The 25459-nt window shown below is 39.2% G+C and overlaps 1 protein-coding gene across 1 annotated transcript; it reads right to left on the minus strand.

The window, feature by feature from the left end:
• Positions 1 to 4541: 4541 nt before the first annotated feature.
• Positions 4542 to 25300, minus strand: HHLA1 (HHLA1 neighbor of OC90). The gene is made up of 17 exons (XM_069853183.1): positions 25264 to 25300; positions 24035 to 24126; positions 21682 to 21790; positions 20188 to 20247; positions 18999 to 19079; positions 18443 to 18526; positions 18267 to 18350; positions 16824 to 16907; positions 16211 to 16267; positions 16016 to 16102; positions 15157 to 15249; positions 13902 to 14099; positions 13390 to 13461; positions 13099 to 13170; positions 5395 to 5551; positions 4977 to 5059; positions 4542 to 4585 (listed from the first exon to the last, which is right to left on the minus strand). Exons 1-17 carry the CDS (start codon positions 25298 to 25300, stop codon positions 4542 to 4544), a joined length of 1494 nt encoding a protein of 497 aa, XP_069709284.1.
• Between the last annotated feature and the right edge of the window lie 159 nt (positions 25301 to 25459).

Consider the following 25459-nt stretch of genomic DNA (forward strand, 5'->3'; position numbering starts at 1 on the left):
TCCTTCTTGATGCAATTCAGTTTTTACTCTTATCCAGGTAAATGCACATATTACAGCAATGATGAGCCTTATGTATCTTTCAAATATTACCATAGTCCTTTATAAACCTGATCAACAATACTGATTTTGATATTGCTTTAGGTGAGTCAACAGTGTCTGCCAAATTTCCACAGACAGGGAAAGTCAATTTAGCAATGAAATGGTATACTTGAAGTTTCTTTTGTTTTGCAAACAGTTTTCACATCTTATTTGATCTAACTGGAAGTTTAATCAACTTTTCACATTCTGTTTAAATGCAGATATTGTGAAACACTGTATAAACGAAGAGACATTCTCAGACTACTTCTGTTGAACCCAGTTAATCTGCAATCCATCATATTATTTTGCCTCACATCACAAAAATGTCTCCCCCTTCATAGTCAAAGATTTAATCTGTGTTGAGACTGATCTAATGACATACCTTTCTAATGATAAACACTATGTTTTTTGGAGATCTTTGAGTTCTGAGTGTGCTTGTCCTTGCAGAAATGTGTGTAAAGAATTCTTCTGAAGCTAAAAGCCTTGCACTAATATTCATTAAATGACAAATAATAGATTAATTTTGAACAACAATCATAGTTTACCCTAAATGAAGAATGATTTTCTAAGTAAGTTTGACATGGAGTTTTTACAGCCAAATAAATGAACGTTTGGTTTTCAGTTTACAAATATGTATCTAATGCTGATTATCTGTTCCCCTATGGTCAAATATTAAATTGATTTTTATTAAAATGTCCTGTAATGCTTCATCGGGAAGTGAGGTTATAAATCTAATAGCTCTAAATATTTATAGTTTACTATCCCATATCACTTACCTACACTTACTCTACAACTGCACAGTCCCAAATCACTTAATCTACATTGTTTTCTTTCCGATTCCTGTATTACAGAGAACATCTAGAAAGGCTTACCTTGAGGGATATTACTCGAAAGCACTTGGATGGAGGACAAATGGATTTCAACAGTCAGTGCTAAGTTTTTTATACCCACTTGGGTATATACTTCACCCATGTGATCACTCGCTTTATCAAACCCACTTCAACATTTATTAATTAGTTCTCCCATTAAATTCCTGAGAGTCATTATGCCCACAGTATACCTAAGTAACACAGTTCCAGCCATGTAAAGGATCTATACGGAGAAAACTGTTCTGCAGGTGCATTCACCGTATAGTATCTTTCCCTAATACTCTTGGCTGTAATTAAACAACAATAATCTCATTGTTATTAATCACTCACAAAATCTCTGAGCATGTGAATGTGGCTTTAATAGCTTTGCAGGAGTTAGTGTTCAGTGATGAAAGATGGTTGAAAATTTATACAGCTTTAGACACTGGCATTCCTCAGGGCCGAGAAGTCTGCTCTTGTCTATCCACAGTGGCTCTGATCCAAAGCTGAGTGAAAGCCAGGGGAATGTTGAGGCAATGAGCCTTGGGAAGGCTTCTCCTCATCGGGAAGGTGAACTTCCTGCCAGGGTCAGACACAGCTACCTTTCAAAGATGCCATCAACAAAAAGTAAACTGTCCATTGAATTCTAGCATGGGGAAGTAAGAATTCTGACAAACCAGGAATTGTAAAAATACTTAGGAGAACAAAAGCTTGGTTCCTCCAAGACCCTGGTGACTGCATTGTCTTCAATAAGGCCTTTGACACTGTCTCCTGTAAGATGCTCATAGAGAAGCTTTTGATATATGCGCTGGGTGAACTCAGTGAGTCAGCTGCGTGTCTTTGTGGCAAAGAGGATCAAGGATATCCTCATCTGCATGGGGCAAATTATTGCCAGCAGGTGAAGGAAATAGATTCTTCCCCTCTACTGAGCACTGGTGAGGCCACAGCTGGAAATCTGTGTCCAGTTTAGGGCTCCTCAGTACGACACAGACATGGAAAACTTGAGACAGTCCAAAGAAGGGCAAAAGTCTGACCAAGCGACTAATGCTTGTCTCATATGAGGAGGGGCTAAGACAGCTGGGACTTTTCAACCTTGAGAAAACTCATGTGCTTCTCATCAACACCTATAAATACCTGAAGGGAGGGTGCAAAAAGGACAAACCCAAGCTCTTTTCACTGTTGCCCAGTGACATGACAAGAGGCAGTAGACACAAACCGAAACACAGGAGCTTCACTGGAAATCAAGAAATTGGTTTTTTACTGTGAAGGTGACCAAGCCTTGGCACGGGAGAAACTGTGGAGTCTTCCTCTTGCTCCCCTACTCTGGAGATATTCCAAGGCCATCTGGACATGGTCCTGGGCAACTGACTCGAAGTGGCTTTGCTTAGGCAGGCAGGTAGACCAGATGACCTCCTGGGGTTCTTTCCAACCTCAACCATTCTTTGATGCTATATTGATTCAGTATCAACATATTGCCAGGAAAAGGACTGGGTCCAGTCATACAGTTTCTGACACCAACTCTATCAAGGAACTTCATAGAAAAGTGAAGCATGGTAGGAATATTGCCTCTAATGATAAGAAAATTAATTTTCATGTGAGTTTTGGTGCTTCAGTTGAGGGCTGCCCAAAGTGTATTTTAACTTGTAGAATATTTTCAGCCTGACAAATCAGAGTGGGCTTGACTGGGCATAGTAATAAACATGAATCCTCTGAGACAGTGATTTGCCCATGTTCCACCATACTTTCTGCTCTTCTGCCAGTCATGCGCAGAGGCTTTGCAGGACCAAAAACCCTGGAATACGGAAAAAAAAAATTGAGGCCTTTTTTTGTGGAACTTGTTTTTTCATTCCTTCTCTTATTTCATAGTTTTTCTCATTAATTTTCATTATCCCCCTTGGAAAGCCAAACAGTAAGTCTTAAAGAACTGTGACAAGAAGGTTTTCATTCAGGACAGGTCCCACTAATTGTTTCTCAGCTCCTTTCACAAGACACCCATTATTATCTCCCCATGAACATGCTCAGGCAATAGCTCTCAGCCCTTTCCAGCACCTTAGAGGCAAGATGCCTGTGACCCACCCCCAGTGCCAGACATGGCTCAGGCTCAGCCAGTCCCACTATAGAGAGGTTAGCACTCTGTGCAAGGACTTGTATTCCTGCAGTAAAAACACACAATGATTTCTTACAAACACAAAAGTGTCCTTTATCATGGAGATCAGTGCTACAACTCAGAGCTGATTAGATTAATCAAAATAAAAATAAAAAATAAAAACTTTTAAAAGAAAAGTGTTTTCCAAAATTTTTTTCTTTTGATATTGTCTTTTTATTCACATTGAAAAAACCCAGAAAGTCAAACTGACTTCAAACATTGTTTTTTCCCCTTAGGTTCCTGCTTTCTTGTCCTTCCTGAGTCCATAGAAAACTTAATGGCAAAAATGTAAGAAAAATGTAAATTTCTATTATTTTTTTTTTAAAAATCATGCCTTCAGGCTTCAAGATGTTTCTGCGAGATTTAAAAGCAATAGTTGCACAAAGGTTTAATTCACAGAAGAACTGATCCTGCCTTGAGTGACGAGAGGTGCTGTGAAGTGAGATTTCTTCACGGCATTGCAATGCCATGGACACGTTAGTTTTCCCAATTTATATATTCACTGTATCAGCATTCGCATTTCTTCCACTGACCTAACTTTCAATATTAATTGTAATTAGTACTACTCCAATATAACCTGCTTTTCAATATGACAGAAATGCTTTCATCATGTTGTTGGGTGCAACAGTGGAATGTATTTTGGAAGGGAGCTGTTGATTCCCACCTCTCTCTGCAGGTAGTATTCCTTTTGGCAATACCATTCTCTTTGGCTTTATATTACTTTGAATATATATTTCTTCAGTGAAACATCTATGTGTACCAGCTGTAGTGCAAATAAGCCTTTTTGAAATACTAATGGCTTGATGATACTAATGCGTTGATAGTACTGCAGTGTAGCAAAATATAGGATTGCACAACTCCTTTTGTTGGTCTTTCCATTTAGAATTAGCTTTTAGTTCACCAGAGTTGCATATAAATAAGGAGATGGATCTTAGTGAACTCACACAAATATATCACAGAGTGACAGTACAAGAGGTGTGAACATTTCCTTGGTCAAGCTCTGCTCTAGGCAAGTTGCTGAAGTAATGGGAGAATCTTTATAAGGAATAATGCATAATCTGCATCTGTTTAAAGACAGGAAAAATCCTTCTTGTCTTCAGTATTTTGGGTTGCTTTGAAATTATTTTGTATTTGTTTATTTTGATTACTTTATCATAAATAAAGCTAGAATAAACTATTTGCATTCCATAACCAACCATATAAATACCCATTAAAAATGCAGTTTTTAAAAGGCTGTCAGTGTTTTTATTCCAGTTACATCACTTGTATAAGAGAAATCTAATCTGTTTTTACACAATATTTTTACAAAGTCTTAGTGCAAGACACATTCCTAGGTTAACAACTGGTTAACGGCTTGTCTTGTTACAACTATTTTCAAATAACATGTTGCAACCTGATTTTTACACTGAAAAACGAGACAACTAAAAAAGCCACCAATCTTCTAATTTGCAGTAAAATTCTTCAGTGCTCTAGACTGACGTGCAGATGTTTTTAAGGCATTTCTGTTTTAACGCTGGAAGAACACAAGAAAACTGTCATCAAAAGAGGTTTTACAAGGAAATTATTAAAAATATACAGGAAAGTTAATCTTTTAAGAACATCTATTGAAAATCATTACCAGACAAAACAGCTGATAAAAGACAGCATCTGTGGATATGTAAAACTTTTCATTACACTTTCATAATAAAGTATGTAGAAATAGATGTGTATGTAGAGATATGTATGGATGCCCCATTCCTGGAGATGTTCAAGGCCAGGCTGAATGAGGCTTTAAGCAACCTGATGTAGTGGAAGGTCTCTCTGCCCATGGCAGGGGTGTTGGAATTAGATGATCTTTCAAGTCCCTTCCAACCCAAAATGTTCTATGATTTTATGATTCTGTATAAAGAGAAGTGAATACTTACTTGGGGAGTAAGCAACTCTTTTGACTCTTTCACAGACATAACTTGCATTTTTCAGGAACCAGGAATAGTAATCAACACAGTACCTAAAGATGTAGTTAAAGTTAGGAGAGTAGTAGCTTGTTATCTTTTGCAGGCATAGCTGTATATGTATCATACTGCTAATATGGAATGGGGAAATAAAATGCTAGAATCTTAACTCAATTATATCATTGGGTACTTGGAAAAATTCAGCTGAGCATTATTCACCTAGTTTGAATACTGGAAGACAGATCCAATATCAATTGGTGCAAGGGGGACCCATTTGGGTCAGTAGCCACCAACTCTCAAAAATAAGCATTGATGAGTGAAAATTGCCTTTTGAAAAAGCCTGATGAACCATTTTAAGCAGAGAGAGACAGAAATCAGTGTTAGGTTTTACCTCATGGCTTCTTTTCTGGAATATCTTCTCTGGCCAACGCAGAGGCATAGCTGAAAAAACTTACACAGCTCCATAACACAGGGACTGATCTTTTGAACTATAAGGGTGACAGGAGGCGAGGTCACGCGGGACTCTTTGAGGATTGCCTGTGGACATCCTAGGAAAAAATACAGCTCTGAATCAGTTCAAATACTTGTCCCATTAAATTTATTGCAATGCCTTAACTAGACTATGAGAAACATGCAGTTTAATAAGCTTGCATAGGTATACTAAAATAAAATCCGTGAGGCAGATAACTGAAAACAATACACAGCCGGGTGGTTGCTTGAGTGAAAGCACAAAGACTGTTCAATCTATTATTATTTAGAATTTCTGGTTAGTTATTTAAAACTACATTGTTTTTATTTATCACAAATGTAAGGAACAGCTCTAAAGTTGTAACTTAGTTACTGTTACCTGTTTAGATGGAGGCTAGGTTACCACTGGAGCATCATTTTTCCACGGTGAAAAACGGCAACACAAAGAACAGCACTGTACAATTATTATAGTTGATATTTTCTATATGTATATGGTACTTCAATGAAAAATTCACTTCCAGTTCCACATTTCCACTATCCTCTAAATCTGAATCAGAGATTAAATATGACTGAGCTAATAAACAAACAGACTCTCACTGCTCTCTCTGTCACTGTTTTTTAGCCTCATTATCAAAATAAGCATGATTTATGCAAAGGTTATGGCTTGCTTTCTGTCCATCTCTCCGCCTGTCTGTCAGTTTTCACTTTCTTACATCTAGTGACTTGAATAATCAGATAATTTCAGCCAAATTTTTAGATATGGGTAAAGATCCTCTGGGTAAATACATTCCTCGGGTTTCATGAAAACTGACAAGTAACTACATGAGAAAAGGTCAATTTTTGCCTTCATTGAAAGGAAGGCAGGAATATTTTTTCTATTTTATTATTTGTTTGCCAGAAGCCAGCTGGTTTATCAGTGATTTTTCCTTCGATTGACCGCTGTTGTATCATTTTTACTTAAGAAAAATGCAAGGAAATGGTAATTGAGGATGGACTCCTCCTCGCCCTCTCTTGAGCTAGATAAAATAAAAATATCTAGTCTATTTTATTCATTGAATCTTCTGCAGCCAATAGGGAGAGAAACATTTGCACACCAAACATTTCATCCCACCAGCAAACTCAGCTGTTCCAGGCTACAGAACTGCTGTGTAGTTTTTCAGTGTCAAATACAATCTCTCCTCAGATTCTCTTTCTGTCAGAAAAAAGAAGGCAAGGTGAAAATTGGGTAAACTGAGAAAAGGTGAGGAAAATCAAAATATTTTTCAGGACTTTTTTCATCTTATTAAGAGAAAAATGTAACATTTGTCTTAGTCTTGTCATTACCTGTCAGACATCATCTTGCACCTAAGCTAACAACTATGTTACGATGGGTCAGAAGAAAAGTACTCACTAGAAAAAAAAATACAATATTTACAACAATCTAAAAGACAACCAAAGCATAACTAAAACAGATGTGTAACCACCTCTCTTTTGCATATTTAATAACTGTGCTCTGTAGAGGAGAGGCTGCTGGGTCACTGCAGTGAAGCAGCCTGCCCTGCAAGGCATCACATCTGACTCTCGGGGACTGCATGCGCACACATTGTGTTGTCCCCTGCATAGAGCAATCCTTCCAAAGGGATGTCTCCCTTGCACCAGCTCTCTGAAAAACAAGGTGGATCCTTGAAGATGCCACATTGGGGTTCTGAAAATGTAAGCAAGGATGAGTCTGTGAGTGGCCACAATTTACATAGAATCATAGAATTATAGAATCTCCAAGTTGGAAAAGACCCACCGGATCATCAAGTCCAACCATTCCTATCAATCACTAAAATGTGATATTGATATAATATGATACATGATGTGCATGTCTTAGTCGCATGCACCCGTTTGGGTGGAAGAGCCTGAACATGCAAAGCAAAGGCAGCTGCAGTGTGATTGTCAACTGTTTTTTCCATCTATGTAACTAGCAGCAGCCTTTGGCCATGTGTAATGAAACTGCCTTACCTGCGAAGTATAATCCCTTTCGACAGCATAATTGCATTTCCAGGTTCACATGCCTCATATACTTTATAGCTTTGGGTCAGCTTATGTTATGTGATAGGAGAGGTTACAGAGGTTAAATTTGGACTAATGAAGTTCTGTTGAAATAAGCTTGAGTCATCTAGTGCTGACAAGAAGTTTAATATAAAACGGCATTCATGGGCAGGAGGAAAATAAAGGCACTGCCAAGCTGAAAGAGATTGCTATGAAACTATTTCTCTTCTGTCAGCGCTTGCCCAGAGTAACAGGAGTCATAGAGGAGGAATGGGCAAATATCTGCAGCTCCCAAATGCAGGGGCCCCTCTGAAAACTAACTGTGTGTGTCAAAGACACTACACAAATATCACCTGTAATTATTCAGGGATGGCGAGAGGGAGGCTCATTTCTCCTAACCTTAGAAGTTTTGCATAAATGTCATTATGCTTTGTCCACTTAATAGCATTTGACACACCTTGATTTTTTTCCATTGGATGACAATTAAAAGCAAATGATTTCTTGCTTTAATAAACACTCTTCATGTTAATAATTGAATACCGGAGCATGAAACAATGAGATTTTTTTTCCCGAGAAACGGAAAATTAGAGTTGCTGTGAGTAATTAAAATTTGTGAAAGGCCACCCTCCTATGAATCTTCAAGTCTCCACCAAAGTGGGTACTCGCTATCCTGCCTAACAGGTGCTAATGATTGGCTTGAGTTGTGTGTTTTGCCAGCAGAAATCCATCTTTATTTAAATGTAAATTGAACGACTGCAGTATCAATTTGGATTCATCTTTGTGGGAAAAAGAAGTCAAATAAAAAAGCTGAAGTTAAACAAATTGTGTCGGTTTTCATTTTTGGCAATAAATTTAAAAATAGCACTACATTTACATAGTACTGTATTTAATGCTGAAGTTCTCATTCAATTAATGTTGCATTTAATCTTGTTTGGATTGGATCGTATAATTCGTATCATATTGTTTAAATTAAAATCTTCAGTGCTTCATAGTTACATTCTATATATCTACTGTAATAACTTTCTACTGTGAAATGTAATTTTTTTTATTCAATAAATAAGTTCACAGAATCACAGAATCACAGAATAACCAGGTTGGAAGAGACCCACCGGATCACCGAGTCCAACCGTTCCTACCAAACACTAAACCATATCCCTCAGCACCTCGTCCACCCGTGCCTTAAACACCTCCAGGGAAGGTGACTCAACCACCTCCCTGGGCAGCCTGTTCCCGTGCCCAATGACCCTTTCTGTAAAGAATTTTTTCCTAACGTCTAGCCTAAACCTCCCCTGTCGGAGCTTGAGGCCATTCCCTCTTGTCCTGTCCCCTGTCACTTGGGAGAAGAGGCCAGCACCCTCCTCTCTACAACCTCCTTTCAGGTAGTTGTAGAGAGCAATGAGGTCACCCCTCAGCCTCCTCTTCTCCAGGCTAAACAACCCCAGCTCTCTCAGCCGCTCCTCATAAGGCCTGTTCTCCAGCCCTTTCACCAGCTTTGTTGCTCTTCTCTGGACTCTCTCCAGAGCCTCAACATCCTTCTTGTGGTGAGGGGCCCAGAACTGAACACAGGATTCGAGGAGCGGTCTCACCAGTGCCGAGTACAGAGGGAGGATAACCTCCCTGGACCTGCTGGTCACGCCGTTTCTGATACAAGCCAAGATGCCATTGGCCTTCTTGGCCACCTGGGCACACTGCTGGCTCATATTCAGTCGGCTGTCAACCAACACCCCCAGGTCCCTCTCCTCCAGGCAGCTTTCTAGACAGACTTCTCCCAGTCTGTAGCACTGCAAGTTCCTACGGATTTGGATTGAAATGAAAAATAGAGTAAACAGGAATTTATTTTAGAAGTTTCTGCTCTAAGAATTTTCTTTCCTAAGCAATGTTGTCAGTCAAAACAGTCCAGGAAACACAGAAAATGCATGTTTGATATACGACAGTGGACAGTCTTTGTCATTATGGTTTCAGACAGGGAGACATTTACTGACTCTCCATTCACTGATCTTGTTGAAATCCAGACTTTTCAAAAAAGGTTGGTTCCCTGTCTTATGTTCTCCAGGGTCTGTAGCGTTGCCCACCAGAGAGCACCATCACATGAACAAACTCTGGACTGTGCACACCACAAGTCCAGTCACACACTCCACCAACATCCAGTTGGCTGGCCGTTATTACATCCTCAAGTCAAACTCACCCAAAGCAAACAAGACATTCAAAGAACTTGAATTTTGTTTTGTTTGTGGTTTTGTGTGGCATTTTTGATGGACGAGAATTGCTATAGCAGATTCTCTGCTCCCGGTCAAGACAAGACTTAGTTCAACTTAAATTCTTCTCTTCACACCATCTAGAGTGTCATCAAACTATATTTATGTGACAGGACACTGGCTCATTTTCTTCATGCAACCAAAGTCTGTCACTGGAGGTAAGATGAGAATTCTAGTATATTGAGCTCTTTAAACAGAAGTAAAGTGAGAGAAAAATCAAAAAGTGATATTTGGCTTCCTATCTCCATGGTTCAAAAAGCCTCTTACATCAAGAACTGCTCCTTGGCTCAGTACCAGTAAGTCTTCTCCTTGGAAACGCGTCTCAGTAGCTGAAGCCTTTTACTGCAGTGTTCTCAAGGCCACCCAGGGAATGCTCACCTCCCCCTCTTCCCTGACATCACCTTGATGCAGGGCTTGTGTTTGTATGATCAATTGATGCAGTTGTCAAATTCTGTTTTTCATGGTCAGTATTTTTAACTCTGATTACATTATCTACTTCTGAAAACAGATGCCCCACTGTGTCATATGGTCTCAAATGCTTTCTTTTCTAACAGTATGAGTGAAAAACAAAAAAATTCTTAAAAGAAAAACAAACAAAAAAGACAAGCAACTTGACATATGCTGACAAACTCAGCTAGACAGAACAGGACTAGGAACCTGATCAGCATCAGCAAAAACTATAAAACCTAATGGCACAGGATCCTGGTCTTGGATTGCTGCAATACGCAACAACAGCAAAACCAAGGGGAAAAGAAAACAAGACCTAAACTGCAAGATACTACTGCTCACCTACATTGGGTTTATTCCTAGTGACTGAAAACCTGAAAATTTTTGAAAGAACCTTTCTCTCTGACCCAAATATGTTTGCAACTTCCAAAACATCCTCATTACAGACATGTAAAGTCATACTGGAATTCAGCATGTAGCCAAGAGAAGTTAGTATTAAAAATATCATTCTAAATTGTGAGATTAGCAGGGAATCCAGGCCAGAATTTGGATTTTAAGCTTCCCAAAATGAAGACCTGAGGGTTGCCTTTAGGAGCCAGGAATCTAGCCTCAACCTCGGTGATCTGGGTCAACTCCATTAGCAGAAAAAGCACAAGAAGTCTGCAGTTTCCCTTTGTGCAAAAACCTTCTACTGATGCTCAGTTTTTCACTTTGCCACTCCTGTTTTGACAGGCTAGATACCAGTAGCAGTTTTCTCTTAGTTAGGTTTATTGGGAATCTGGATCAAATTTACTTTGACAATACAGGAATGGTGCAGTTCACTACTAATCCAATCACATACCATAGAGTCAACTCTTTGCTCTTCTCACCTACCATCCCTCAGAACTTGCAGGCATTTATTTTCTTACATGATCTTTTTTTTTTTTGTTCAATTACTTAGATGTCCAAAGAGACCTTTGAAAAAGTACTTGACTGGAATTTTAGTATTTGACTGTAATTTAGTTAGACTCCTCTGGTTTTTCTCTATAATATCATAGAATCATAGAATCACCAGGTTGGAAAAGAACCACCGGATCATCGAGTCCAACCATTCCTATCAAACACTAAACCATGCCCCTCAGCACCTCGTCCACCCATCCCTTGAACACCTCCAGCGAAGGTGACTCAACCACCTCTCTGGGCAGCCTGTTCCAGTGCCTAATAACCCTTTCAGTGATTTTTTTTTTTCCTAATGTCCAGCCTAAATCTCCCCTGGTGGAGCTTGAGGCCATTCCCTCTTGTCCTGTCCCCTGTCACTTGGGAGAAGAGGCCAACACCCTCCTCTCCACAAAATATCACACCCAAATGACACTGAAGACCTCTGCAACCACGTCTGATATGTTGGCTATGCCCTACCCAGAATCTGTGCTTCACTTAGTCACCGCACAGAAACACAGGCTGTTGATGAAGAGATTTCCAAAATTCCTTCTGGCAGTCCTCACTACTCAGCAAGACAGATGTTCCCACTCATTTATGGTAGTAACAGAATCAACCGCAACAGGGGGACCAAGGACAACCTCTTCTTAAAGTGTTCCGTGGGCTTAAACTCCATCACTGTCAGACTGCAGGATGCAGTCTTAATTCTCTAAGCTGTCAAAATGGCAGAATGCAGTCTTAATTCCAGGAAATCTTGGAATTGAGCCATCTACTTATTTGGAAAAAGTGGGGACCATTTTTTTCCTTCCTAATCAAAGGTGAGCACAGGCGTTGTCCCAGCTTCAAGCACTACAGGAGCTTTCATAGTGACCTCAGTAGTTACTTTCTTCTGGATCCCAGAACAAGCAATCTGGATTTTCCCTCCAAATACAACAATATGAAATCATAATAATACTAATATATTTTCTATATTAGTGTCAATGTTGAAACATGTACTGCAATGTACCCCTCACATTTATTTCCTTAACTACTAGGTTAATGGGGAGCATATAATCAGGAACTATGACTTACATGCAATTTCAACAGTACCTTGCCTGCTGCTTAGCTGGCCAATTGGCTTGGTTTCCAATGTGACATCTGGGAACAAGAGTACCAGACTGGGTGTGGAAGGACTCCAAGGGTGCTAAATACATCTATAGGATAGGGTGCGTTTCACCTAGTTTTAGGTGTCCATGATGCTGGTACCTAGACCTGAACTAATAATCTTCGGTCACCAAGACTGGGATTCATGGCAGTGATTTATTCCTATCATACTCCTGATCTCTACTCCTGCTTCATGCATTTGGGAATACGTAGCCTGGGCTCAGACACACACATGCTTAGCATCCAGAGTAAGTGCTGGACTCTCCCAGTGTTGAGAGTCCCCTCTTGGCATTGAATCAAGTCCAGTTTTTCAGAGCATATTAGCCCTTACTAATTATTTACTTGAAAATATAATTTTATCATAAATTTACTGTGCCGAGCTCTTAAATCCTAACTATTTTGGTGTTTAAAAGGAAAAACTGAGCTGTCCTGAAAATCTAGTTGATAACAACCCTTCTTTAGCTGAAATTGTTTGCAGTATTGTAAATTCAGGGTAATTCTGGAGATTTCACGAGGCGTGGATTGATTTAATAATTTTATCTGTACCAGTAAGGAGATTTAAAAGCATGATACTTCCCTTTGGAATAAATGAATTTTAATAATCCTCCCTTTAAAACTGACACATGGAGTACATACATTAATTCTGTTATCATAGTTTAATTTGTGTCTTGAATGTGTGATTGTGTATGATTCACAAAAAAATGTAGAAGCATTCCCTTGTACATTTTGGGTGTTGTATACATAAGTTGTCATGTAAATTAAAAGTGTGCCATTTCTGCATGGGAAAAATTGCATATTGATATAATTTTAAACATGCTACTGTTTTTGCTGCGTGAGGTGCAGCTACTTACTGGTAGCTGAGTAAAGTTTCATTGTCACAGCAGGCCTGTGGGGTGGTGCAGGCAGTACTGAGGAAGGCAAATCTGAAGGAGGAAAAAAAAATATAACTTACTTTGATTTTTTTTTTTATAAAGGAAGGTTGATTGAAAAAATAACAGTAAAGAAAAAATAGCTGAAGTCATAGACCACTAATAAACAGTTACATAAGCACTGATGTGACCTGTTTGTATAAATATATTTTATTTCCTCTCTTATAAATGTATGTACTGACACACGTTGTTATTATCCCACCTCAATCTCACCTGGCTCTGTTGGGATCATTTTGCTGCTTTCTTGAGGAGACGCTGTCTGCATCCAAAATGCGTACGTGTCAGCTACAAGAACAGAAAGACACATGTTTCATGTCATTCAAGATATTAATCTGTCTACTGAGAAGAACTGCTATATATGAGACAGGTCAACAGACAGAGGCCTTCAGCCGGCATATCCAGTGGCATATAAAAAATGTCAAGATGAAAAAGGAAAGACAAAAGCTTTACTTTCCTAGATTTTGAAAATCTGTGGGACAGGGAAGGCTAGGCTTTAAAGAAGATACGTTTAGGGGAAACCAAGAATAGGTGCTCTATATCTCTTTTTCCACATGTTTCCTCATCAAAGCAGGTACAAAACATGAAGGAAGACATGAGTGGTGGAAGCGTCCATGAGAAGCAAGACTTAGTTTTCCCCTAAAGGGTAAGAAACTGCCTATAATGGATTTCAGCACTTCTACAACAAAGAAATTAAATCACCAGTGATCCAAAGTCATCATACTTACTGGGGCTGGGGTGCAGGGCTGGAGATGGTGCCAAGCTGCCTCCAGTCACTGGAGGGGGACGGGCTGCGCCTTGAGGTCTGGAAACATCCACATGCAGTGATGGAAAACCCAGTCCTTTTGCTCCGGCTGTCTTTGGCAATGGTGGGAATCTTGTGATGGGGATTTCCTCCCCTTTCAGGGCAAGAGGGATCCTGGTAGCTGGAGAAGCAGGAGACACAGAGGAAGGGCACCAGCAACACATAGTGGGTGCTTGTGTCCCATGGCAGAAGCAAGCATAAAACACACTGGGGGACAATAATATCTAAATAAACCCAGAAAATCCCATCATTTCCTTGAGTGCTTCCCCTGGCAGTTAAGCAACCACTACTCCATATAATTTTAAACATGGAAACATAAGGAGTACTAATAACATTTGAAATATTACCTGAGAACATCTCAATGTGCAAGTTTTCGTAAACGAAAAAAGAAACTGAAATAGTCCTTCAAAGTATGGGTTTTTCTTCACACAATTTTTTATTCCCTAAACTGCTTCACTACAGAGAAAAGAGATGAAAGCTATGTAAAGGGGAGCAGGCAGATACCGGAATTTGAGAACTGATGACATTTTGTGGCAGGAGTGCCTCTTGGATCTTGGAGAGATATCAGAGGCTGGTATGTGGTTAGGCAAATTAAAAGAGCTTATAAAAAGACAGCAGATAGACTAGGGAAAATGTAGAATGTTTGTTCTAGAAAGATGCAGCTGCAGTGATGAAGACATATGAAATAAAATTCTAAATTTTCCTTTGCTCCTACTACCTGAAAGCAAGTGTGAAGATTTGCTTTTCTGCTTTCAAAATGAGGCAGACTAGTACTTTTCTATGTCGCAGTGTTGTGGTAAAGATAAAAGCCTACGAAATGCTCAAGTAATGATTTCTGAATGTCATATAAATTTAAAGATAAAGAAAAAAAGGAAAATATTACAATAAGAAAGGAAAGCCAACAGTTTGAACAGTCTTATTGTTTGTTTAAAATCAATAATGTTTTTTTTTTCCACTTCTCTGCCTATTATTTTCTAATAAAATGTCAATAAAAGGGGCTTTTTACAATAGTTTTTCTATCCTCTAGCTATTCAGTGTATTATTGACCCAATATTCTGCTGTTTGGGACAAATTTTTATTTTACTCTGCCATTCTAGTTCAACAGCAAGCATATGTGCTCACTTATCAAGATATTGATCAAGGAGAAAACAAATTTAGCTCTGACAATACTTGCTCACTTTTAATTGTCCACTCATGTTCTGCTGCTGGATCCACCATTTTGTTTGTGTCTTCCTGTAATTTCATGAAACTTGAAAACGTGGAATCTAGATCTTTGAGGTATGAGAGGATAGGGTCAGTATGCTTACCACCCACTGCAAGGGAAGAAATCAGGCTCTGGTATAATAGAAACTGTTGTCTTTTTTTAATTAATCTTTGACAAAGTATCTTTGATTTTTGTTTTTCTTTTGAATGGGAGAAAAGTGCTCTATAGGTTTCAGTGCAGGAAAACTTGCCACTGATTTCACTATCTACCTGTTTTAATCAAGCATTGAAAATGAGAAACAGTCACAGGCAGCAATGACAAATGAGCATCTGAAGTGCAGCTCAAGCTGGCAAAGCAGCCTTGAGCGGAGGAGCCATGCAGCATGCTGGCTGAACAGATTCAACTCCTTTCTGAAGGTAGGTCATGGAAAAGTTAGAAGTAATTTGTGCTGGGACCTAAGGGAGGTACCCATTTAGATTAAGAGCACCAGGAAGCCTTCCCAGTCTAGTGCAGAATTCTGTAAAACCTCTCATCACAGGAGCTTTTGTTTGTTCCTCCACTAGAAGACCTTGTAGCTAATACTTTAAAAGTCTTTAAATTTTACTTACATTTATAACATAAATATTATATTCCTTTTATAATAACATAAAATATGAGTCTATTTTAATGATGATAAATAAGTAATAATGTGTACACTTATATAAAAGTAATAATAAAAACATAAAATCATGTTTAAAAATATTTTTACATTGTGAAGATAGAGTACTCATTGCAATGCTACCTGCACGTGATTTTCATCATTATTGCTGTTTCCTTTTATTCTCAGTACTCACCCAGGCCAGAAGATGTGTTACTGGAAAATGTGTAATTAATAATAGGAGATTTTTCTAGTATTTCCCAGAAGTCAGACAGATTTCTCCCTGTAAATAAATAAGTTTATAAATATCAAGACAGATTTCTTTCTAGTATAAGTTATGACTGATAATAAATAGGGCAATATTTGGGTGTGAAATTTTTAAACTTTTTACCTGTCTGGCCTGTCATCACACAGATGTAGATACAATCTGAATCATTGTTCTGACGCACTGGAAGTAAAAAAAATATAGAACAGATCATTGTTACGAGTTTTCATTTTGTGATATTATCTTAAGCAGTTGAAAACATGAACACATAATGGCATGTGGCTACTGCAGCTGGCCAAATATTTTTCTTACAATTTGGTTCTTGACAAAAGCTTTGAACCAGCATCAAATCCAAATGACAATATGCCAAGGGGAAATGTTTCTATCTAATTAAATTCCTAAATTACAACTATTTTCACATGGAAAAAAAATCTTAAGATAATGTAGCCCATAATTATTCTTTATGAATCACAATTTCCCAAAATACCAATATTTAATAGCAATTCACCAATCTTTCAAACAAAACATAGCTTCTCGTGGAAATGCGTATGTCTCTATAATACATATATACACATTATATATGTACCTTGTTCCTCTAAGGACACTTTATTTAGAACTGCTCTCCATTCTTTGCAGGAAAAATGCTGCTGAGTAAGAGTAATGTGCTTTTAGACATATTTATGCTTGTTTCTATGCTAGAGAAATAAGGCCATGATAAAAGTTAAAAGGAAATGCAAACCTGAGAGAATAGAAGTGGATTTGAAAATTTCTGTGAGATAGCTGGTGGTATTTCCAATAATATCAACAAGTAAAGCTGTAAAATCTACAAAACAGAGAGAGTTTATGATTGAAAACACGTTTTCTTTCATGTATGCTAAGTCACAAAGTAAATTGTATATGTGATCGTATTTTGTATATATGTTTATATGTGACAATGTTTTAAGTATTTTAAAGCTCAGAAGTTTCTGCTGGATGGCAATGGTCTTAAGAAGCCACTAGAATACTCTGCAGAGGTACATTTAAAAGTTATAGCAAAAATAGCACCTATGTGCCTAAAATGAACTGAAGTGAAATTTATCTGTTCCAGAGAACAATTTAAAGTAACACTCCACCTAGTCTGCCTAAATGTCAGAGGAGATCCAAAGCCAGTAGGTTTCGCTTGAACTATCTGCCATGTACAAACTTCCAGGAGGCATCTGATTGTCTCCTCTTAGGTCTACTCCAGATGTACCCACAGTGATGTCAGCTCAAAAAGTGGGCAGTGGTGTCGTGTTATCCCTTTTTATATAAAAGGTCCTAGCAGTAACAGATCCCTGTTCTTACTTAATGAGTGACAGACACAAGCCCTGTGTTAGGCCTTGAATTTTTACCACTTGAGGGGGTGCTCTCACTCCCAAGATATTTGGGGAAGAATGATTAAAGTTTCTCCATTATCTTCCAAAGCAGACTGGGTCATTATACAATCAGGACTGTGGGATGTGTGGGTCAGGAAAAGCCATGAAAGCCATTGTGGCTCATGTGTGCTGTTGTCACATGCTCCTTAGAGGATATGGGTTCTGGCCCCTAGATGCTGAGCTACTCCTTATATCTTACATTAATCAGCCAGAGAAGCCAAGTGCTCAGATCCGTCTTGGACTGCTAAATATCATGAGGTCAGTGATGTGAATGAGGAATATATGTGAAGAATTTGCACAACAGCATTTTACACTCTGTTAAACATCCCTATGAAGACATTAATCCTAGCTTTTCACTCATATTTGACTCATTGAAGTTATTGGAGTCTCTTGGTGCAAAGAAGTCCTTGCTCATCTCCTGGGGGTTACCTCAGGAGAGTGAAAGTGGATAAGATAATGTATCATACAATGACAAGTTGTGTTTCCTGTGCTGTTCTTTATACTCCAAGGAGGAAAGCAGCATCTCTCTGAAAAGTAAACCTTGCCAGTCACTTGAAATACAGCTTCATCCTAGACTGGCTGGTTGGGTGCAGCCATCTGAGAGTGAATTCATTGAGTCCCTCCCAAGGTTTAGAGCAGTGACCTGTTGTGAGTAATGGCTGTTGACCTCAGTAAGGCAATGTTGCTCATAAGGATGAAGTCAGTAGAATTCAGGTTACAGTTTTCAGGTCCAAAGGAAATAATTCAGCTGAAGCACATGCAATTGTCAACCCCTCTTGCGTACCCACCTGTCAAGTCGTTTGTCACATTGTTCAAACAGTAGCAGTAATGCATAGGGAACTTGCCAGGGTCAACATTTTTCATGTTAGAAACTGTAGGAGAGATGGAGAAAAATCAGTGTCTTGATACACAGGCTGTGTGATAGAAAACGCTCCCGTGCCAAGCAAAGCACTGAGGCACTCACTGTTATAAATGGTGACTGACACTTTGTGGAAGGCAAGTGAGCTGTAAGACGTGATGCTCAGCAAAGAGAAGAGTTTTTTGGTACCTGCAGAAACACACACTCATGCTATTAGTGTTTGGAACAAATTATGAGACCAGCATGTTTTGACTTTGCTCATTTAATTTCTAAAAGAATCCTGAGGTGCTGATACTACACAGCAGCCTGAGACTCAATTCTTTCTCATTTCCATTTCCACTGAGGGAAGGATCATTTGTATTACTATTACTGTTTGTTTGGGTTTTTTTTAATTCAAACATACCCTGGATTATAAAGTGCTTTCTAAAGACATTCCATAAGTAATTATATTGTGTCTATATATAAACACACACTAATTTCTAAATTCTTTGGGGCTGACTGCTATCTGCATTATAAACGCGTGAGGGTAAGTTGCTCCTAGATTCAATTCTGGAGGCAGACAGCATGCATTTATGGCTTCTCCTGCTAATGCCATTGGTCCTTTATCTCACTGACTGCAGGGCTGACAGCCTGCGTGACCTGCCTGGCCTTGTCACATTACCTCTGAGCGCTGTGCTCACCATACCATTCACCAGCTCCGTCAGGTTAATAGCAGACAGATCCACAGACTTTGCAGGCAGCTCTGAAAAACAAAGGGTCTCTGAGCAGCTGGCTGCACAAAAGCACAAGGAAATGGAGGTTAATCCCTTGCTTAGATACAGTAAATATCTTCCAGTGTGGGAAAACCAAAATATTTTGTACAAGAGTACATGGAAAAGCCTGCGTTGGGGAAATAAGGATGCCAGCAGTGCAGAGAGGAGTCTGGAAAATAGCAAGTAAGGTGGGCAGTGCAATGATATGCCAAAATTTCAGTGGGGCTCTGTTACCTGTATTCCCCAGGTGAGCCCTTGTGCAGGCTCCCTGGAGACAAGCCAGTCCTGACGTTTTGGTGCCCTCTCGTGCTGGGCAACGGGTATTGGCTGCTAAAAGAGCAGCATCTCTGTGCGGATCACAAATGAAGGAGAAAGCGCCTAGAAGCTGTTCCCCGCTCCACAGTGCTACATGGAACTGGGATGAAAATACAGATTTGATTCTTCTTTTTCAGCTACCTCGGTTACTATATTGCTGTGACAGAATAAATTTACTGTAGATGAATAACATTTTTTTTTTATAACACATTTTCTTTCTGTTGGCGTTGCTTGTGTTTGTTTCTCCAAAGTCACAATTTCCAAAGATGTTCTTTTGCTTCCCTCCCACAAAGTCATGCAGAAACAGAGCAGTGCGGTGTCTCTGTGTGTGCATGACAGAGAGAGAAAAAACAGAGCAGGACGGAAAAAGAAACACAGAAACCCAAGATGAGAACAAAATCAAATTTGAGAACAAATATAATTTTCCAATGACACCAATATAAGTTTTAACCATTTCACAACTGAGATGCATCCCATGGCTGGAAGCAGGGCTTGTCCACAACATAAATGAGAGGAAAGGGAAAATAAAAAGGAATGAAGAGCTGGGAAGGAGAAAAAGGAAAAAGATAAAAGAACATTTTAGATTTCTGTGAGGACAGAGGTTAAACTACCCAGGGATCTGGGTAACCTCTTGGTTGAGTGAGAATTCCTTTCAGCAGTGGTGGATTGGGGCTTACAGACTGCAGCAGAAAGGCCCATCCATTGACACCCCCATGTGCAGCACAATACCTCCCCCTTCCTTTAACACTTCCACACAGGATCTCCTGACATGCTGCTTGTTACCTGCAGTAGCCAGCACTGCCACTTGCTTCTCTTTCTTGTTTTCTCTTCTAATGCATGAAGCTGTGAAGTAACAAAAGAGACTGAGGAACAGCTTTCCCTGTCAAAGCACCAATCAACTCTCTATTGAGTTTTCTGATTGGATTACTTTGCTGTTTTCAGTCATTGCAGTTCAGAAACTGATGGACATCAGCACTGCAAAGAATGCTACCGAGTATCCACAACAGCAGCCTAAGTACCTAAGGATAAAGATATCCAAAAGGACTTGCCCAGTCCTTTAGCTGTCTGGCTAAAGAGAGAAAACAGCTTAAATATATGATCTTGCCCTGTTGTTCAAGAATCAAAAGAAAAAAACTAGTAGCAAACTGTTGTAGAGATCTGCACTAGATTTGCATACAACATTGACTGCAAGGCACATAGTATAATAAGGCCAAATCTAAACAAATATTCATAGGCTGCATGCATGTTTGTTATTCAGAGCAATCATTCAGTTGATCACTGTTCTCAAGAGCTGTGTTGCAGGAAGGATGAAAGGGACCTGGGCTCAGGAAATTGGACTCTCTTCCTGGGATTCCCTCAGTAACTAACAGGTAAAGAGTGCAGAGCAGTGATTTAGACACTGCAGGACAAGTTGAAATGTAGGAAATTGGTGCTTAGGTTCCCTGTCCCATCAGTGGAGAGCTGACTGCCTCCAAAGAGTAACCCAGAAAGCTCCCCAAATGAGCCAGTGCTAGCAGATTCTTAACTCCCAGGGACCTCTGAAGCTTCATCTTCTCAATTCTTTCAAGTTTCCCAGAGAGAAGTCCTCTTCTGGGTGTTTAGAGGGGCTCACCTCAGTGATGATGATACCCTGCTCTGCATTAAAACCTAATGGAAAGAGCTCTCACCAGGGAGTAGGAAACCTGGGTTCAGCTTCCTCTTCAGTGAGATGAAATCTTTAGGACTGAAAGCACCAGAAGAATGAGGAGATGTGACTGCACAGTCTGGCTGTTTCTACCTAAACTGGTGAAAGCTGGGTACTTATCTTTATTGATACAAAAATCTATGCCTGGTACAAACAACAGTCCTTGGATACATTTATCTTTCTCTCTCTATATATATATAAAAGGAATAATACCTGATTGACAGTCAATGATAGAAGGCCTGTAAACTGTGACTCCTCACACAGTGCTAGGCAGCTATATTAACAGCTCACATGTCGTATGAGCTAAATTTGTACTGATGATCTACGTGGTAGGAGCTCTTTGAACTTTTCTCTCTCTTTCCACATAAAACATTCTGATTCCAGATTCATGGAATGGGATCCAAAAATAGACCTTGGCTATCACCTGGTCTGTCCTTCTGCATGGTACCAGTCCTGGAGCTCCAGTCCATCAGCCTTGCCTACATACAGTGAAAGAACCAAGTCTGCCATAGATGTGGAAATAGGCCTGTGGAACTACTTAGGAAAGAGATATCTGGGTTATTCTCTGGGAAGCACCAAACCATCCTCCTTACCTGTGCTGAAAACCAGAAAGAGACACAGAAATCCCAGGCTCATCTTCACTGCCACATGCCAGCAGAACCACTGCATTATAGATTCTGACCTCCAGTGGGTTTGGTTGCTCTGCGAGAAAGAAATATTATTTTGGTGCTGATAAAGTTTGCTGTATTGTACAATTTTGTCCAATCCTTGTCCCAGAATGATCATGAGGAAAACATTAAGTTCATACAATGTAGAGAAAAGATTTTTTTTTCCAATTTTTTTTTATATATCCTCCCAGAGTAACTAATCTTGCTAGCCTGTAGCAAGCCATTATCTTGGAGATAATACTGTTTGATTAACAAACTATTATCATCATGTTTAAAATCTTTCCCACCTTTAATTCACTAGAGAAGTAATGCATTGTGAAAATAGCTGATTTTTACTTATCAGTTGCAAAGAGACTCTTTCTTGAGATGAAATTACACCAAACATTTCTGTATTTCAAATGTCTGTGGTTGCTTGTCTGATGAGTCAAAATCATTTATGTACCAGCTCTAGTAATTCAAACTAAGCTTTGAGAAGACTATTAGGTAGTCCATCCTATATATTCAGTCCACCTGTACAATCCTTTCTACTTGACCCTAAATTTATATTTATCCACGTCTTCTGAATGACCTGTTCAGAAGACTGGGGCTGAGGTGGAGAGAAAGCCATGGCCAAATCTCAAATCCTCAGACTTCATGCTCCATCACTTTCCATGAGCTGCAGTAATTATGTGTGGACAGAATCCAGTGTCCTATGGATTAGTCCAACATAAGAAATCCTGAGCTTGACTCTTCTTGCAAAAATATTTGGGATCTGACCAACAACAAGACTACAGACCACGAATGTATTGCTGGCATGAGAATCACAGGGCTGAAACCCCACCAAGGCTACTGGTGCTTCCACTGCCTGGTATGAAGCTTACTGGGACTTGTAACAGCTTGTTCTATGGACCCGTGGACCCTGTAGTTAGGGGAGGCTGTAGCATGGTAGCTACTAGTCTGATAAGATGCTGATGCAATGGAAGCAGTGGTGATGTAGTCTGCACCAAGGTAGGCATAAAACCAATCTGTGCTTACGGATTCTGCTAAACATTATATTTTTTTCTTCTTCTTCTGTTTGACTGTGTGAAATAGATAGGAGTTAGTGACAGGTGCACCACAGTGGTGCTGAATTTTAAGAACTGATGTTTGCAAGCATGTGGGGAGTTCACTGTTTGGGAGAACAGGCTCTGGGACCAACTTGGATTGTGGAATGGAGAGTTGGGTGATCACATCAAGAGGAGGTTTGTAGTTACCAATGTTTTGGAGCAGAGGGACTATAGTGAGGGCTGGTGTGTCTAGTCAATTTGGTGTCCTGTTAAGGAGAACTGTTGGGTTTTTTGCTTGATTGAATGGGAGGATATTTTTTTTTTTTTAAATGGAACTTCATTAATTTTTATTGCTGTACCTTGGGAAGTGACTGTCTCCTTAGCTTTGGAAGATCTATGCTATGATGATCTGTGCTTCATAAGGACAGATCAGTGTTTATAGGCCACAGACCTCCTCCTGAGCAAGTTCCTCATGACCCATTGGCTACACACAGGGCGTGATCAGGTTGCGTGGCTGGTGCTGTCTCTGTGTACATTGGCCCCAGGGAAATCAATATGAAACGTAGCCAAACAGAGTGCTATCACTGCACTGTGCCTGAGGCGTAAGACTGATGTTGGCTAGAGGGCTTCTGCTGCCCAGGTGGGAAAAGAGCTCAAACCTCTGCCCTTCATGAGGATTTTGGCTGTGGGAGGAGAGAATATCTTCTACCCCACTTTGAGTCTGCCCCTACCCATTCATGGTCAGTGCTCATGCTGGAGTGGGAAGACTTGATTTCCAGCACATACTTTGAAGGACATGTGCTCTCCTGGGTTCTCAGTATATCGTGCTTGGGCTAATACAGAAATCCATGGTAAGGGTATTTTACAGAAGTAGCAAGCACAACTATTCTACAAAGTTTCACAAGCAGGAGAGTAAACACAAGCAGATTGTAAACAATTTCCTATCAGGTATGTAACTTCATTACTGACTTATTTAAATTGGTTTATGTCTGTTTATGGTGGCAGGATGGGAAAAATCATCTCACAGATGACTCAGTGCAGCTGGCTAGAGCAGGGACTAGAGAAAGGATAATCCTAAAGGATAGAGGCAACAAGATTGAGACATGAAGGAACTGTCCTACCAAAACACCTTAGAGAGAGAGGAAAGAAAAATCAAACAGCTGTAAAAGCAGAAAAAAAAATATCAACAGAGAGTGAGATACAAGGTCATGCTTGGAAGTACCCCCTGCACACTGAGAGATACTCTTTCTCACCTGAATCTGCAGCTCCCTTCTGTCCTCTCCTCTGCAGTGCTCCTCCTCACTAACCAACACACAAAATTTTCTCCACATATGATGCTGATTTGCTGCAGGAATTCAGAGCAGGTATTAGTACCGCCATAACATCCACATTTAACTGAGATGTAATTACAAACTACACACTCAATCAAGCAAAATATCTAGTGATTGGGACAACATGCAAACATAACCAGGAAGAATGGATCCTCGTCTACTTGTAGCAAAGAAATATTAAATATTGTTAGTACAAAAATGAATGGAAAATGCTCCATTCATGGGAAGACTTGTTTTGCCTGAATGCCATTTTTATCTCTGTGGTGTCCTCCAGCCAGTACAAAATGCGTATAAAGAAATTGTAGAGAAATTTCAATACTAAAAAATCATTTGAGAAGGGATTGCCCTTACCTCTCAGCTGGGTTTTTAGCTGCTTCCCAAAATCTTTTCCCAGCATTAATTCTCTGAACATTTAAAATGTTCAACTACATTTGAAAGCCATCCATGATTAATATTCCTAGAACTGCTGCCTAAAATATCTTATCTCTCAGTAAAGTGGATATTTGTAATATTAACTCTTATGATACAGGTCCTGTGTGCGTTACTGTGATTATCTGATATCTAATTTTTTTCAGGGACAAGTCTTTATTACTTTGTAATTCTATCTCATATATTCATGAGCAGACAGACAAATTGTATAAATTGGCTTAGTGAATATTTTCTTTCCAAACATTTATCTGATACAGGCTCAAGGTCAATCCTTTAGTTACAAATTCTCCCTCACCTCTATGGATATGATAATCCTCCTTTGTTTACTTTAAACTGAATTATATTAGTAGAATCTATTTTACTTAGAACTGTTGATCTAGTGTTCCCTGAACAGCTGAACTGGAGATTTTGATCCAGTTCAGATTACCTTTATACACTAATGGAGAACTCTTACGAAATACCTTGTTGTTATTCTGGATTAAGAGCAATCTTAAACCAACGTGTGTATTAGCCAGGTTTTATTTGAACTAATTTTAATGTGGCAGGTAACCATGAAATTGTATTTGTATTTTTGTGTTGTGGTTTTTTTGCGTTTTTTTACAAACACAATACTATTAGAGATTGAGCAGTTTTCCTGCATCTTCATGCTAAACAACGAACAATGGAAGTTAAGGGATCAGAGAAATAAAATAAGGAAATTCCTTGAGTATTAATTTCCTTACCTTCATTCAGTTCCAACATATAAAGGTCATCTCTCATTTTAAGCACATCATGATAAACCAGGTCTAAAGAAATATTGCATGTTAATATGGAAACACGTCCATGCTACAATCAGACACTTCATTAAAATGCTACAATTACTTTATAATTTCAGGTTTATTCATATGAGAATTTAATAAAATGTTATAAATGTGCATT

This window comes from Phaenicophaeus curvirostris, chromosome 3, assembly GCF_032191515.1.
Source record: "Phaenicophaeus curvirostris isolate KB17595 chromosome 3, BPBGC_Pcur_1.0, whole genome shotgun sequence".
NCBI lineage: Eukaryota > Metazoa > Chordata > Aves > Cuculiformes > Cuculidae > Phaenicophaeus > Phaenicophaeus curvirostris.